This window comes from Gymnoscopelus braueri (assembly GCF_963280865.1).
Source record: "Gymnoscopelus braueri genome assembly, chromosome: 17".
Classification (NCBI taxonomy): Eukaryota; Metazoa; Chordata; class Actinopteri; order Myctophiformes; family Myctophidae; genus Gymnoscopelus; species Gymnoscopelus braueri.
In genome coordinates this window covers 38,924,741-38,942,342 of record NC_137617.1, presented here as the reverse complement: position 1 = coordinate 38,942,342, position 17,602 = coordinate 38,924,741, and the positions used below count along the sequence as shown (strand labels likewise).

Here is a 17,602-nt window from a genome sequence, read left to right as displayed (position 1 = left end):
ACAAACAAACGCACAAACGCACGCACGCGAACAGTGGCAACAAGTCCCCGTGAGTGTGATTAATTGGGGCAGGCCTGCTAACATTGGCTGACGGCGCAGTAAATGTATTCCCCATGCAGCTCTGTGCTGTCACACACACATCAGGCTCTCTGGAGAAGAAGCTCCCAAAAGCACCTTTCATGTCCCTGCTTTTTTGGGAGGAGCCCTGCCTGGACCCAGCTGCTGCTGTTGTGTGTGTGTGTGTGTGTGTGGGGGTGTGTGTGTGTGTGTGTGTGTGTGTGTGTGTGTGTGTGTGTGTGTGTGTGTGTGTGTGTGTGTGTGTGTGTGTGTGTGTGTGTGTGTGTGTGTGTGTGTGTGTGTGCAAAGTATTGGTATCAAAACATACTTAAAAGAACCAAGAGTAGAAAGTACTCATGCAGGATGTCCAATTTCAAAAGTCTTCAAATGCATACAATGTATAAAAATCTTTCAAAAAATAGCAAAACTACAAGCTCAAAATGTGTTGTGATCGGCTATTTTCAAATGGCCGCAATGCATTTAGGGCATTTAAGTGGGTAATGCATGTTTTGTAATAATAATCCAAATCAAAAAGTAACTAGTAAGTAGTTTTCAAATAATTGTAGTGGATTAAAAAGTACAATATTTGTCTCCGAGATGTAGTGGAGTAGAAGTAAAAGCGTAGAAAATTGGAAGTACTCCAGTAAAGTTAAAGTACCTAAAAATTGTACCTTACACAGTACAGTACTTGTACTAAATGTACTTGCTTCCTTTCCACCACTGCGTGTGTGCGTGTGTGTGTGCGTGCGTGCGTGCGTGCGTGCGTGCGTGCGTGCGTGCGTGCGTGCGTGCGTGCGTGCGTGCGTGCGTGCGTGCGTGCGTGCGTGCGTGCGTGCGTGTGTGCGTGCGTACGTGCATGTGTCTGTGTGTGTTGCCAGGAGACGCAGGCTTTCCTCAAAGGCAGTGTCAGTGTCCTCCAGAGCAAGAGGTGCTCAGACAAAAGCTTAAAGTGTGGTTGTAAACGATATGTTTTTATGTAAGAAAATATATTTTGTTAAAAAGATTCCGATGCCGAGTGTTTGCTTGGGTGTATCCCCGTCTCTCCAGCTCTTTAGTACAGTGGTTTTTTCCAACCCCCAAAGTTTACAACGTCTCGCAACGTGTAGATCGGCTAATTTCAAAATGTTTGCCTCTTTCTTATATAATATAATTTGACAATTTGAACAGTGTCCAAATTTGAACAGTGTCCAAAGTTCCCCCGGCACATATTTTTGTGCCGGGGGAAGCAAAGATTTGAATAGAGGTTTTGGGTGTTTTGTGGCCCAATAGGTTTGGGGGGTCCTTGAAAGGAAAAGTGTTTGAGAACCACCACTCCAGAGTGAGTTGAAAGTTTAGTGCAATATGACCAAAACAAAAAGGTTTTGGACTGTCCTGCAAAGTGTCCCTGCCTGCCTGTATTAGTCAACCTCAGTCAGGTATAATGGCCAACGGGGGCCAATCAGAGTAGCCGAGCTCCATTTTGTCCTCAAACCTCGTCCTGTTTAACCACGGCTGACAAACAAAAAGAGACAATGGAGGGTGGTGGTGGGGGCTGCACTGAACAAGTCTCCATAATGACTCATTCGCACCTCTTTATCTTCCCCACAGCCTCTCCTATCGGACCGGACAGGACACGGCCAACTGTGACACGTGTCGGAACAGCGCATGCATTATTTACAGGTTTGTGGCTTTGTCCTTTTCTTTTAAAGACGATTATCTGAATGTGTCCCTGTCCTTTCTCCTTGAGGAGGGGGGGGGGGTGTAGTGGACAGGAGGAAAGGGGGGACGTGGGGAGAGGAGATGACATAAGACTAATGCGGGTCGACCACTAATGAGTGCACATGGGACATGGGACATTCAAGCTGTGGTGGAATAAATAGGTCAGGTTTTGGACTTATTTTCTATCAATTACACATTACCCCATGGAGAATATTTTTGTTTTGGTCGCATTCCTAAAAGCCAATAATTTGATGACCGGCAGCGGTTCCGGTAGGAGACACAAAGAGTCTCCTTTGTGTCTCCTACCGGAACCGCTGCCTACCGGTCCGCTGGTCAACAAATTATTGGCAATGCGTAATAATTTAGTAATTTAAGCCCAATGTTAGACTTAGGCTATTCGAAAATATCCGATCTACAAGCTCATGATGCGTTGTGATCTTGTAGATGTGCTGTTTTGAAAAATGTTGACAATTCTTGATTAATAATTTGATTAATTATTAATAATCTAAATCTAAAAAGTAACTCATTTAGATACAAGCTATCAAAATAATGCAGCGAAGCAAAAAAAAAGAGCACAAAGTTTGATTCTGAGGCGTAGTGGAGTATTAAAGTGTTAAAGTGTCAAGAAATGGAAATGCTCAAGTAAAGTAAGTAAGTACAGTACAGCACAGTACTTGAGTATAAATACTTAGTTACTTTATGCCACCACATTCAAGTGGCACGATCCCTCGCCACCTCGATCGGTGTCTCTGTCTTGCTCTTGTGTTGTGAACCTCGCCGTGCTGAAGGGGCCACTTGGCAGGTTTAGTGTGAGGCGTGAGCACAATGAGGGAGACAAGGGCACCCGACAAACATACTCTCTCTCTCTCTCACACACACACACACACACACCCCCACACACACACACACACACACACACACACACACACACACACACACACACACACACACACACACACACACACACACACACACACACACACACACACACACACACACACACACACACACACACACACACACACACACACACACACTTACTTGTAAAGAGAGCCCAGGAAACACAGGGAAAAAATGAGAGAGAACAGGGGGCAGAGGGGTTGAACATCGTGAAATATGATTAATGCGCGCCGTTGCCAAGCCAACTGAGCTGCTCAAACTCCTCTCAATTACATCAGAGAATGCTTCCCCGGCTGCGGTGCTCTCTCTCTCTCTCTCTCACTCTGTGCGCGTGTGCGTGCGTGCGTGCGTGTGTGTGTGCGTGTGCGTGTGTGTGTGTGTGTGGTGGTCTTGCAGGTTTGCAAAGTGCTGTCACACAGGGGGCTTTAATCAGACTCTGGGGTTCAGTCACAGAGTGAGAGTCTGCAGGAACCCATGGGGGTTCCTCACTTAAGTCAGGTTTGCATAACACTATGTGTGTGCGTGTGTGAGAGCGTGTGTGTGTGTATGTGTGCATGTGCATGTACATACACTTGAATGCAATGCTTGATTAGAAGTTAGTTGTGCATTGAAAATAACATCTTCACGCAACTAGGTCCTTGTTTAGGCTGACATCCAGCCCAGATGTGATTTCCGATCCAGACTGTTGTAGTCGGATTGTTTTTTATGCAGCGGTCTGAACCAGGTTTCAAGGAATCAATGCGATTCAAATCTGATTTGCAAAAGAATTGTTTCCATGTGGTTTCTGTGCCGTTGAGAATCTGAAGAAATCTGATTTGGGCTGCCAGTCTGGACATATGATACGATATGATAATACTTCATTATCAGCTCTCGCCAGTGGTACTCAAGTAATGTACTAAGTACAGTTTTTGGTTATTTTTACAGTACTAGGATTACTTTAAGAGGATGCCAAACAAGGGTTGTGTTGTAGTTCAGTGTTTCTCAAATGGGGGCATGTACCCAAGGGAGGTACTACAGGGGGGTAGGTGAGAGAAAGTGGAAAATGGAACATTATTTGACTGTTATGTTTAATGTTAAACATTTGAAAACCAAGCTGCTAATATGTGTAAGCTGTTAAACCAATTTACATCAAAAACTTGACTAACATAACTGCTAAAAGGCAATAGGCTATGTTGGTGTTAAGCTGTTTTATTTTGAACATAATTGATATCCAAGCTGGAGCCCCATCCTTGCAGGCATCCAGCCCGCTGGGCTTCGCGGCCGTAACAACTGAGCCTCCCCAGCGCCTCAAGTCGAGACACCCATGTGTGCCTGCCACACGGGAACTCCTGCAGCAACGCAGGGAATATAACATCAGTGCGGCAAGATGGGCGGATTACTTTTGGAGCATGGAGTGGGAGGTAAACACCACTCCATGACTTCATCCCGATGTCGGTTTTCCCCCTTACTGGGATGGCCCTGCCTAGACTGGCATGGGTGAGGCTTAATCGCCTCCGGACCAGCGTTGGGCGTTTCTGCTCATCCATGCACAGATGGGGTTTGACTCCTAGTGCGACCTGTGAGTGTGGTCCAGAGGAACAGCAGACCATGTCATTCTGGAATGCCCGATGTATCGGGCTCCAGATAGGATGCATGGCCTGCTGTATGTTGGGTGACGATACGGTGACGTGGCTGCTGGAGGTGTGCCCAGAAATATAGCCCGGGTGAATCCCCCCAGGCCAGGGTGGTAAAAGGATAGCCCCTCGGCCCTGTACCTGGGGGAGCGGAGATAAATCACCTTACCCAAACGACAGAGAGATCAAAGCTTACTCAAATGTTATGGCCACAGTTTAGGATAAATCTGCTCAGGAGACTCTAAATGCAGCTCTTTCACTCCATATCATATTTGTAATATATTCTTCAAAAGATGGGTCATCATTCGTTCATAGCATTGAATGCTAGCTAATCAAAATGTACTCGGGTAAAGGGGTTCTACTTGAATTCAGAAAAGCAGGGAAAGGCCAGAAATGTTTGAGAACCAGTGTTCTAGTGTACCGATGCAGCCGCGGGCGGCTCAGACAGCTCCTTGAAGACTGAAGAGGCATCTCAATCATCCTCCATCTAGCGCTCTCAATAACTCATAAGCCTCCGGACAGACTTAAAGTGAATTTAGAATGACAGCTGAGTCTACTTTGCCGTATGAGGGAGGTACCGTACGCAACTATTTAATATAGAGACAGGGGTGGGTAACTTTGATGATGGAGAGGGCCACTATATTTCCACACTCACCCCCAGAGGGCCACTGTCGTCGGGCAGACACGTCTTATCTCCGTATTTCGTAAATTAATGCCGTACTTCGTCATTCTATGTCACACAAAAGTAGCAAACATAGCCGATCTACAAGCTGGGACATTCTGATTAATGAGTACTTTCTACTTTTGGTACTTTAACCCATTAAGACCTGGAACGTATCTGTGTCATTTTTAGATTTGAGCTAAAAAAACATTATTTTACACTTTGGCTATTCAAAAATAGCAGATATACAAGCTCGTAGCGCGGCACCGAGTGCCGCGCTACGAGCTTGTAGATCTGCTATTTTTTTTTTAATCAAGAAAATGTGTGCAAATCTTTGAATATATATATTTTTAAAGCGAACTTTTTTACTCAAATCTTGAGCTTCTGGGGGTCCCTGGAACAAAACATTTTGAGATGGGGGTCCACGGCCAAATACATATACATTTTGGGGTCCTTGACATGAAAAAGTTTGAGCACCACTGACATAGCAACATACGTTTTTTTTTTTTAACTCTTAGGATTCAGAGGACATTTTGTAGTATCGTAACTTTTTGTAGCCTTAATGGGTTAAGTACGTTTTGATACCAATACTTGTGTACTTTTACTCAAGTAAATTTCGAATTCCTGACTTTTACTCGTAACAGAGTACTTCTACATTGCAGTATTGATACTTTTACTTAAGTAAAAAAAAATAGTGTTTTTTCTACCACTGCTCACATCCACCTCACACGCGCACACGCACACACACGCACACGCACACACACACACACACACACACACACACACACACACACACACACACACACCTGAGAAAGAAAAAAACTCTGTCAACTCTGGCTCCCATATCCTCCGCCTATCTATCGCCTGCTCTCCATCTGGCTCAGATGAAGTGCTTCATCTGTGAAGGAAGTAACAGAACATAGAAGCTCACTCTCTCTCCTCCCCCTCTGGCACAGGATTTCAACATCCTCGCTGTTGTCGGGCAGAAACCTTGTATGTGTCCAAAAACTGGAAAATACTTTTCAGGAAATGTAAGGGGAAAAAAAATGACCTGTGTTCCAATGGGATCCAGCCTAGTTATTTTAGACAGAAACTCTTGTTAATTGGTTTAACTTTTCTTTGGTTTCAATATTTATAAAACCCACACACTTAACCACATTACATTTCACTTTCCAAATGTTTCAAAAATAGCACACAAAAAAACAGTAGCAGATCTACAAGCTCAAAACGTATAGTTTAGTTGATCAGGTGATCGTCTATTTAATAGTACAGTATAGTAGCTCGGCTATGTTCAATATGACACTGCACTATACACTGAAGCAGGGCATTAATTTGCGGGGGGGAAAAAAGGTAAAACGCCGATATGATATGGAGATACAAGGTTTCTGCCTGACAACAACGACATGATAAAAGAGCAGGAATTGGTGACACCTCCTGAAGCTGTGGTTCAATAGACAGGGGGGGGGGGGGGGGGGTTCTCTTTTAATCCATCCAAGACTGGGAATACAGCCGTGTCATTTTAAGATTTCTTTGGCTATTCAAAAACAGCAGATATACAAGCTCATAGTGCCGTGCTATGAGCTTGTATATCTGCTATTTTTTGAAAAATCGTGAAAATGTGTGCAAATCTTTGAATATTTATATTTATTTTTAAGCGAATATTTGTAACTCAAATCTTCAAAATGTTTGCTTTAAAAATACATTCAAAGAGTTGCACACATTTTCACGATTTTTCAAAATCTAAAAGCTATGAGCTTGTAGATTTGGCTATTTTTCAATAGCCAAATGCAATCTAAAAATGACACAGACGCGTTCCCGGTCTTGAATGGGTTAAGAGAGGCTCATGCCACGGTGAATTGTGATGATTGGACACAGAATCAAATATAGCAGCAGCATTCAACACAGGCACAAGGCACAGGGATGAAATGGGAATCTAATTACTTCCATCTCCATGAAAACAGCCTCTCTGTAGGTGGATGAGCACAGCGAGTGAATACACTGTGTGTGTGTGTGCGCGCGTGCGTGCGTGTGCGTGCGTGTGTGCGCGTGTGTGTGTGTGTGTGTGTGTGCATGTGTGTGCGCGTGTGTGCGTACAATATTAGGAAAACATGTGATATGCGATCATCACATAACTCTAAAAGAAGAAAGACATGGATTACTGTATATTTCCATTCCAACAACATGGTTTTACTGAAAACATTGCACCTGGCTACAGCTGCTACTGACAATGAATATACAGTATACCAACAAAGCAATAGACCCCTTAACAGACGACGGTCACACTGATAAGAACCAGTATGCGCGCGCAGGCCGGCACCAAATGAAACCCATTCTGTCATGTCTCTCGCTAGGACACGCCTCACTAGCCAACACACAAGAGGAGGTTGAATGAACTGAAACCAGCGCAGCCTGAAACAATATGTTGGGAATTAAACAAATCACCTGTGCGTCCAGTCTCAATGTTGGTAAACAAATAATTGATACATTTATATTGCGCTTTACATAGATTGTGCATTACATTCACCCATTCACACACACACATTCATACACCGATGGCAGAGGAAACCATGCAAGGCACCAACCTGCTCATCGGGAGCAATCAGGGGTTCAGTGTCTTGCTCAAAGGACACTTCCACACTAACTCTGGGGGAGCGCCCCCAGCCCGGGATCGAACTGGGAACCTTGCGGTTTTCCAGTTCACTCTACCCGGCCACTCTACCCCTGAGCCACTGCCGCCCATTTTTGCTGAATAAAAAAAAAAATCCTTTATACATGGATTGTTGAAATGTAATATGTAAATTGCTTCTGTGATATGTATATTGCGCATGTTGATATAGCAATGACAAAAACCTTTCGATATATTGGGCAGCCCTAATAGTCATCAACATAAAAAAAAAGATTGCACCACGCTACTGAATGTGATCTCATTCGTTCCCCATCTAACGTTGGTCTCCAGGTTCTATTTGAAATGTCCCACGCGTCGCCATCTGTATTCTCCTCCAGCGTCCTTCTTTTCCATCTGCACTTCATCGCGCTTCATCAGCTAACCGTGTGAGTGAGTTCAAATGGACTTGTGGGTGGGCCGGGGAGGGGGGGGGGGGGGGGGGGAGTGTGGGGGGGGGTGGAATTATAACGCTTAGCGCGACGTGCGTGACATTGAGGGAGAGAGAGAGCGGGAGAGAAAGGGCGAGGAATGAGGATTATAGCTAAAATCACTCCACCTTTGCCAGGTGATGCGATGAGAGAGAGAGAGAGACAGAGAGAGAGAGAGAGAGGGGGGGGGGGGGGGGAGGGAGAGACCGAGTGGGAGACAGGGAGAGAGACAGGGAGGCAGTGGTGGAAGAAGTACAGTACTCAGATATTTTACTTAAGTAAAAGTAGCTATACCACAATATGACAATATACTCAGTTACAAGTAAAAGACATGTGTTTAAAATGTTACTTGAGTGAAAGTATAAACGTATTGGCATCAAAATATACTTATGATATACTTATAATAATTTAGACCCGAGGCCGATTCTAAAAACGCCTTCAAAATCCTGACCTAAGTTTTCTGAAAAACTTCTAATTTTTATAAAAAATTACAACAAATGTATGTTGCTATATACTGTACATATACTGTATAACACGTCACATCGCGACTCGTTGTGAGCTGGTAGATCGGTACAAGATACAATATTTGCCTCTGAGATGTAGTGGAGTAGAAGTAAAAATATTGAACATTGGAAATACTCCAGTAAAGTGCAAATACCTCTCAAAAGTGTACTTAAGTACAGTATTTGAGTAAATGTACTTAGTTACTTTACACCATTGGAGAGGGGGGAGCGAGATAGAGAGACAGAAAGAGAGAGAGAGAGAGAGAGAGGGGGGGGGGGAGAGAGAGAGACGGAGTGAGAGAGATGGTGTTGAAAGGCTGGACGTTACAGCGGATTTTAAGAGCGTTTCATTTCTTCCAGGACATTAAGGCATTAAGTTACAACGTGCTGCATGATGATCCACGGTGCATCCTCTAAACCCTGTAATCTCATTTTCCTCACTCTGTGTTGATATGGTGCTAATGTGCTGATCAAACAGGGAGATATAGGTGCAAGCTGCTTGTGATACAGCTGTGTGTGCGTGTATGTGTGTGTGTGTGTGTGTGTGTGTGTGTGTGCGTGTGCATGTGTGTGGCCCACCGTTCCGCCGTGCGCTTGTAAATAGCCGATCTACACACTCAAAACGTGCCGCGTCAAGGCGTTTTTCGAGCGTGCAGATCGCGGCTTCTTTCGGCGCGAGAGATGCCGTCTCGAAAATAAATGATGAATCGGGGCTTAACCCAGCCGTTAGCCTGTGTGTCAGAAACAGACAACTGCTGCTGACAATTTACATAATTATCTAATGTAAAAAATGAAAAAGAAGGGGGGGAAATGGCTTTGAATAACTAACCAGTAAACGATAGAAGAAAAAAAACACTTTTTTTGTTTTTTGAGTTTTTTTTCTCGTAAATTAACACCCTACATTTTGCAGAATGTCTCATTTCAACAAGTTTATAGACGTATAAAAGTTCTTTGAAAATAGCAGATCTACAAGCTCACAACACGTGAGCTTGTAGATCGGCTATTTCTAAATAGCCGAAGTATATGAAGTGTTGAAGAGGTATATGCGTGTTTTGTAATAACAATCAAAATCTGCAAAGTAACCAGTAACTAAAGTTTTCAAATAATTGTAGTGGAGTAAAAAGTACAATATGCGCCTTTGAGATGTAGCGGAGTAGAAGTAAAAGTACTGAAAATTGCAAGTACCCCAGTAAAGTAAAAAAAAAATACCTCAACGTGAGTACATGTACTTAGTTACTTTACACGATTATCACACAAAAGTAGCAAAAATGTGTTGCCACATACGAGGTTTTCACTTCGACAACGGTGATACGGAAATTGCCAAAGCGGCGGGGCTGCCGTTGCCACACCACTACGCTGCTAGAAGGGGAGATATCTCTCTCTCTCTCTCTCTCTTTGTGCGAAGGAGCCCGCTAATGATATTTTCCGCCGCCGCCGCCGCGGCGAGCTGGGTTGCCATAGTTACCGCAGTGATACTCGCCGGGGACGGACGACGTGTTGGATGTCAAGGGGGTTTGGTTACAAGAGAGAATATGGCCCCGTGACCTTGGAGAGAGGAGGAGCGGAGATTCCAGAGAGATAATTTAACTACTGGATTTAATGTAAGAGAGAGTGAGAGTGAGAGTGAGAGAGAGAGAGAGAGAGAGAGAGAGAGAGAGAGTGAGAGAGAGAGTGAGTGTGTGTGTGTGTGTGAGAGAGGGAGAGAGAGAGAGATAATGTGGTGGAAGAAGTACTTCGATTTTTTTATTTTGAATAAAAGGAGTAGTTCAGCCAGAAAATGACTTATTTTCTACCAATTAAACACCCCATGAAGCCTTGAATTCTTGGAGATTTTTTGTTTTTTTGTCACTTTCCTAAGCCTTTCGGTCAACCCCCCCAAAATAATCATATTTGAACTGAGGACCCCCCACCCTGACAAGCACTTGAAGGCATTAAACTTAGTTTGACTCGGTTCCACAGATAAACGTTATGAAAATAGCCGATCTACAAGCTCACAACGAGGCATTGTGAGCTTGTAGATCGGCTATTTTCCCAATGTTTGCCTCTTTCTCACGTAATATTGGACAATTCGGCCAATTTGGTATTAAAACGGTCTTAAAAGTCATTAAATTGTAACTTTAGAAATGTACAGTTACCCTGTATAACACTTTGTTTACTGTTGAGTGAGAAAACAATGTTGCACATTAATTCATCTGGGGACCGCCAAAAAAAAATCCAGTTTGGGAACCACTGCATTACATGAATCCACGGCCAAGGAGAGAACAAAGAGAGAGAGGGACAATGAGAGAGAGAAAGGGAGGGACATGGGAGGTTAAAACCTGACATGGACCAAAGTGCCTCCACCAATTTGTCTCCGATCCAGCAGCTCACTCTGGGGAAATGCCAGCACTGTTCACCCAAAGCTTTTGGCCACACAACAAAGAAACAATAACCAAGAAATGAGCTGTGTGAGGGTCAGTGTTGCCAGATTCTGCGAGAGAAACAAGCCCAAAAGGAGCAACTACTGTAGGCCACATAAGCACTTTAAACCTCTATAGCCTGGGTGATTGGTCCGTAGGTAATGTAATGTAAAACTTGAGTCAATTCCTGACTTGCCTACGTCATTAAAATACGACTCAAATATGAGGCTGGCCAGGCTGATAACCAAAGTGAGAGAAAAAAATCAGCCAAACGTAGTGAATCAGGCTGGATCCCAGGCTACATGATGACAGCACCAGGAAGACATGCTAATAGCATGGCCTATGCAAAGGGAGGCTAATGAATCTTTCATGGAGAAAAAAAAAGGCTTTTTGAATAATGTGTCAAAGACAAAATGGTTTCCCCTTTTCACTCTGCCTCTGTTTTTCTAATGAGCCGTTTGAGAAATAGATTTTTAGATTTCCAGGGACACGCAAGTCTCAAGGCATTGGTGTCCCCAAAGCCTTTTATAAGTAGTGAAAATAGCAGATCTACTAGCACACAGCGTGTCGCATAGCTACCAGTGGTGGAAAAAGTACTCCCATAGTTTACTTAAGTAAAAGTATCAATACTGCAATGTAGAAATACTCTGTTACAAGTACAAGGCCTGTGTTCAAAATGTTGAGTAAAAGGACGAAAGTATTGGTATCAAAATGTACTTAAAGTACCAAAAGTAAAAGTACTAACGTCTTTGAAAATAGCATCTTTGATGCGATGCGACGCGTTGTGAGCTTGTAGATCTACTATTTTCAAATAGCCTACGTATAAAATAGGGCTAAAGTGGTTAATGTATGTTTCATAATATCATAATTCATATCTGAAAATAACTAGTAACTAAAGTTTTCAAATAATTGTAGTGGAGTAAAAGTACTATATGTGCCTCTGATATGTACTGTACTGTAGTGGAGTAGAAGTAAAAGTACTGAAAACTGGAAATACTCAAGTCAAGTAAAAAATATGTCAAAATTGTACTTAAGTACAGTACTTGAGTGAATCTACTTATATGTTAAACCACTGATGGCTACTCATTGTGAGCTTGTCGATTAGATAGTTTCTAGTTTGGGTTTGGGGGAAACATCAAATTTCTCCCCAGGAACCGTTTTTTTGGGGCCTCCAGCTAAAACGTTTTGGGGAACCACTGATCTAGAACAACACGCATGACATTAAGGAATATGATCAGCTTATCACACAGTAAAAGCCCCGTTTACTTCGGTGTACCACGGTGCATACCATTAACCATAACAAGTCATCACAGGGAGGGGGATGAGATAAGATAACAAACAACTGCGCCGTAAATCTACGGGGCCGTTCAAATATTTACTGCAGAGAGGAAAGTGCCGACGTTTGTTTACGGATTTAGTAGACAGACAGTATCTATGGAGGTTTGTCAGACACGCGTAGAGAAGAAATACTGTGACAGAGGAGCTAGTAAGAAAGGTAGCGGCGGGGTGAACTTCCAAAGGGCAAAAAGGGAGATGGATCGTAGCCAAACGGTATAGCAGACAAGAACAAACGTATACAACCTCATCCCAGGTAGGGATAACAAATGATAAAACGCGGTATATTGCCGTGTTAACGCCATGTCAACAAGAAACAATATGAACATCAGTCTAAACAAAAGGTCAAATTACCTCTGGGACGGGGGAGGGGGAGGGGAGGTAGGTAGGGGGTAGTTAAAGGAGGTTTGTACTGTATTGTCACCGTGATTTACTGAAGATCACTTGTATGAGTATGTGTGATTTACTAGAACAGGGGTCTTCAATGTTTGTTTCAAGCCCAAGGACCCCCTAGCTGAGAGAGTGATGAAGCAGGTGTAACGGAGTGGTTCACTACCTCAGCCTGATGGCCTGAAACTCTAATATCTCCCCCGAGCGAGATATTGGCTTCCCACGCGGGAGACCCGGGTTCGATTCCCGGGCATTACACAGGGACCACTCAATCCTGTATTATTGTATTTTTGGGCGGTGAAACCGCCCCTATAAGTGAGGTTTGGAAATTTGTACAATTATCCTGCGCTGTGATTGGCCAAAACTTACCCGCCTAACCCTGCACCGTGATTGGCCAATCACAATCTATTCAGGACTGTGATTGGCCAGTGTCACATGACACATGTGCATAGCCCTATATAAGAAACCATAACTTTAAAAAAAAAATAAATTTGTTTTTTTTAAGTTATGGTTTCGTCCATCATAAAGAGTGTTTCAATAAATGTATTTATCTTTTGTACATGATTGGTTGACTCCATTCAGTATTGTGATTAGCTAGCAAGACACCGCCCACTTCACACAGGGTGTGATTTTTTTGTTTGTTGTACAATTATGGCATAAAAAAAGACACGCAAATAGCCAATCTACAAGCTCTCAACCCATTTATTTGTAATCGTTCATTAATCGTAATCGAGGCAAAAGTTTTAAATAAACATGATATTGATACTGTATGAAGACACAGAGTCAATAAGAACTGCTCAGATGTTAAGTGTGGTCTTTTAAGGTCATAGTCTAGGGAGATGAAAAAAATGCCGGCATAAAGCCTGATTTATATGTGGTTGCACACCAGTGTTGTGTGCCAAACATATACCCCATTTTGTGTGAGCTTTGTTGTTTTTGGCCGCCGGCGCAAAACCAAAGTATTAATCAGGCTTAAGATGTGGTAGAGAGGTTGAGACGTGGAGATGGAAACGGATCATTCAGTTTGTGGTAAAAAGAAAAAAAGGTAGCCATTAACAACTGTAAAAGATGAGGACAGGATAGGGGCATTGTGTGACTTCAAGCATACAGAGTATACATCTTGTTGGGCAAAACAAAAATGGCATAAAAACATAGCGTGCCAGAAAACCATCCCACAACAACCAAAATGCTGGGTTTAAATAAACTGGTTCTGACACCACTGTACCCCCCCGCTGGGTACGAGGCAACAGCAATAACAGTCAAAGCTTGTATTAGCAGGGGTTTTCCCTGCTTAGAGGAATGTCTGGCACCCCCCAAAGAGGTATTAGACACCCCCCAAAATGATAAGAGGAATTACAAGGAGAGGTGTGTAGTCAAAGCGCACCAAATCATCAAGGACATGCCACCGCTACCAGCCACAAAGTGTTCACACCCCTACAACTACCACGGCCAGGCAAGGAGGCCTACCGTAGTAGCGTGCCTACCGTAGATTTCTGAACAGCTTCCACCCGGCTAACATCGGACCAGTGTTGATTTCGTTGACATTGAAAAATGTCCGTCGACTACCTTTTTGCACTAACGAAAACTAAATAAAAACTAAGCTATGATGACTAAAACTATGACTAAATATATTGACAATTTTGTCAACAAATAAAAAACTAGACTAAAATGTTAGTGAGGGACTAGTGGAGAAGAGATCCTGTAGAACTAAAAGACAAGTCATGTTATGTTTGGTTGCGCTTTGGTGTTGCACTCTGAAAATAGTGTTAAGTCAGCCATTATGACGCCATCAAGGCCTGCCAAAACACATTCGCCTATAATCTTATGATATTTAGTCAATAAAACTACACTAAGAGTAAAACATTTCAGATGACTAAAATATGACTAAAACTAAATGGAATTTGATTCAAAAGACTATGACTAAAACTAAATCGATATTTGCTGTCAATACTACATCAGACTGCTGGGAAACTTGCCTGATTACCTTATGTCACCAGGCTGGCCATAAACTTGTCCTTGTGGATCTAACATTTAGATTTTTACCTGTGAAAGTCATCACCCTATGTGGACTACTATTCTATGTGAACCTGACAATGTGTTGATACTCTTTTGCATATTAGTGTCTAAGCTCATCTACATCAAACAAAAGGGAGGAGGGGCACACACACCAGTATTGGTGAGGTGCTGCTGACCTTGGTAAATACATATGAGAATAAAGAAAAAGGCCGCACACTCGTATAGCCACGATGCAGGATTTATTTGAATGGGAAACCCAACGTTTCGACCTCGCAAGGTCTTCTTCAGGGAATGATTCCTTTGCGAGGTCGAAACGTTGGTTTCCCATTCAAATAAATTCCCATTCAAATAAAATGAGTACAAATGGCTACGAGTGTGCGGCCTTTTCTTTATTCTCATAAGCTCATCTGCACACCTGCTGCTAGTGTGGACCTACCGTCTACCGAAGTGTCACCACTTCACACCTTAAAGGGGTAGTTCACCCCCAAAATAACTTTTTTCCTATTGATTACTGACCATCTGGAGCCTTGAATTCATAGATATTTTTTTGTTTTTGTCACATTCCTAAGCCAATAATTTGATTATAATAAATGTGTCCCCATTGATTCCGGTAGGAGACACAAATGCATTTGTGTCTCCTACCGGAATCAATGGGGCTAAATGTATTATAATCAAATAATAAAGGAAGGAATGCGACAAAAACAAATAAATATCCATGAATTCAAGGCTCCATGGGGTGAGTAATCAATAGAAAAAAAGTTATTTGGGGGGTGAACTACCCCTTTAAGTCTAACCTCATGTACATACTGTACCTGTGGGTTTATGCTGTATGTGTTTGTAGATATCTTAAGATTTTTGCCTATCCTTGACATGTTTTTCTTTACCGTTTGATTTTTCTCTTCACTCTCCTTCTTTCTGAAAACAACACAAACAACACAAACGATGGAGCTATAGCACAAAAACTAATTCCACCCACTTCTTTACACCTGCAACCCTGTGATGTTGTGATTCAAATCCTGATAAGAATAGAGAATAGAATATGTATCCTTGGTGTCCAAAGTAAGACAAGCTCTATAGGTTTGCAGCCAATTACTTGCTCCTTCAAATGGTTTATGGCATTCTACTCCCCTATCCCTCAAATCCACTCCCTTCCCCTTTCTGTCATATGAGGCAATAAGACAGACTCCTTGCCTTTACTGTTGTTGCATGTAGTCACGACACAGATGGATAATGCTTATTGTCATGCATCACATCCTTTATAACGGCCCACTCTGAGCCGGGGGGGGGGGGGAGGGGGGGGGGGGGGGGACCTGTAGTCAGTGGTGTAAAGTAACTATGTACATTTACACAAGTACTGTACTTAAAGGTTTAATGACATTCACTTTTACACCACATTCAAAGTCTTTGTCCTGGTCCTTCAAAAGTGTACAAAAAGTTTTAAGTGAAAATTCCATTCCAGTGATCCATGGCAGGTGTTTTTCTCTCACATTTCTAAAGCCTTTTCAACTGCAATGAAAAAATAAATCTTTGCCTGCGGGTGTCGCTGGTGAGGGATTTTGCCTGTCAATCATCGCCTCTGCTCCGCCCCCCCCAAAGGAAAGGATAGGGGAGGGGAGGGGCGAGGAGGAGAGTGGGCGGGATTAATCGACTGTGACCTCACTGTCGAAGGGCCAAGCTCAGATTACTTTTCAGCCTAATTATTCAGAAAACCCCAGACCACAGAAAATCCACTGAATGTTCTAAGTTCAGGTTTTTTGGGTGTAATTGAGGTCATAAAACCCCAAATAAAACATTGAAAATAAAAAAAGTGAAAATGAATGTCATGATACAGTACCTTTAAGTACAATTTTGAGGTATTTTTTTACTTTACTGGAGTATTTCCAATTTTCAGTACTTTTACTTCTCCTCCACTACATCTCAGAGGCAAATATTATACTTTTACTCCACTACAATTATTTGAAAACTTATAATTTTTTACTTGTAACAAGAGTACAGTACAGTTACATTGCAGTATTGATACTTTTACTTAAGTAAACCTTTTTCCACCACTGGATAAAAAAAAACTGTAGTAGGTCGTACAGTCAAGAGCTGCCCCATCACTCTTCTGTATGTATGCATATACAGTATGTATTTATGTGATATGGAGACAGGGCTCCCATTAAACACTGCAGAGTAGCAGAAACACAAGCAGAAACAGTATTAATTAAACGCTCTTACATAAAGCCATCTTTTATAGCGAGATGAAATAAGCCCTGCCGATGTTTGTGGACACGCGTGCTGCCTCGCTAATGATTCTGGGTGACGCACAGATAGCACGGACTGGCTGATCACAGGGAAACTTTGATGCGGCCGTGTGCGTGCGCTTGTTGCTGGATTAGAGTCTTATATACGCTTCTCTGTTTTCTCACAGCCAAAACAAAGAGATTCTGTTTAGTTTGTTTGTGTGGTGGTTCTAATAGTTAGATCACTATGCGTTCTCATGCATGCAAAGGGATGCAAGCACATCCGTTTGCACGCACGCACACGCACACACACACACACACACACACACACACACACACACACACACACACACACACACACATTTTAGTACTTTTACTTTTGGTACTTTAAGTACATTTTGATACCATTTGAATTCCGGACTTTTACTTGTTACAGAGTACTTCTACATTGCAGTATTGTACACGCACACGCACACGCACACGCACACGCACACGCACACGCACACGCACACACACACATGCTTTGATATCATTTTAATTAGCTGGAGCCCAGTGATTAATGGCTAATAGCTGCAGTGTTTCCTTTCTTGTGTGTAAAAGACCTGAGTCAAACAAACCAATGCAAAGTGCTGAGTGTCCAGCAAGCAGCCATCCCTTCCAGTCAGTGTCAAAGGACCACTGTTTTCAGTGGTGGAAAGTAAACTAAGCACATTTA

General features: G+C 42.8%; 2 protein-coding genes across 3 annotated transcripts in view; one reads left to right on the top strand and one right to left on the bottom strand.

The window, feature by feature from the left end:
• The window catches only part of dock1 (dedicator of cytokinesis 1), a 455,553-nt gene that overhangs the window by 250,548 nt on the left and 187,403 nt on the right, over positions 1–17,602 (bottom strand). The window lies entirely within an intron of this gene.
• The window catches only part of insyn2a (inhibitory synaptic factor 2A), a gene marked incomplete at both ends in the record, with an annotated part of 35,424 nt that overhangs the window by 12,890 nt on the left and 4,932 nt on the right, over positions 1–17,602 (top strand). Inside the window, one exon of the mRNA XM_080454395.1 lies at positions 1,645–1,716. Within this exon, the coding sequence (XP_080310521.1) occupies positions 1,645–1,716 (72 nt within the window). The remainder of the gene's footprint in view (positions 1–1,644; positions 1,717–17,602) is intronic.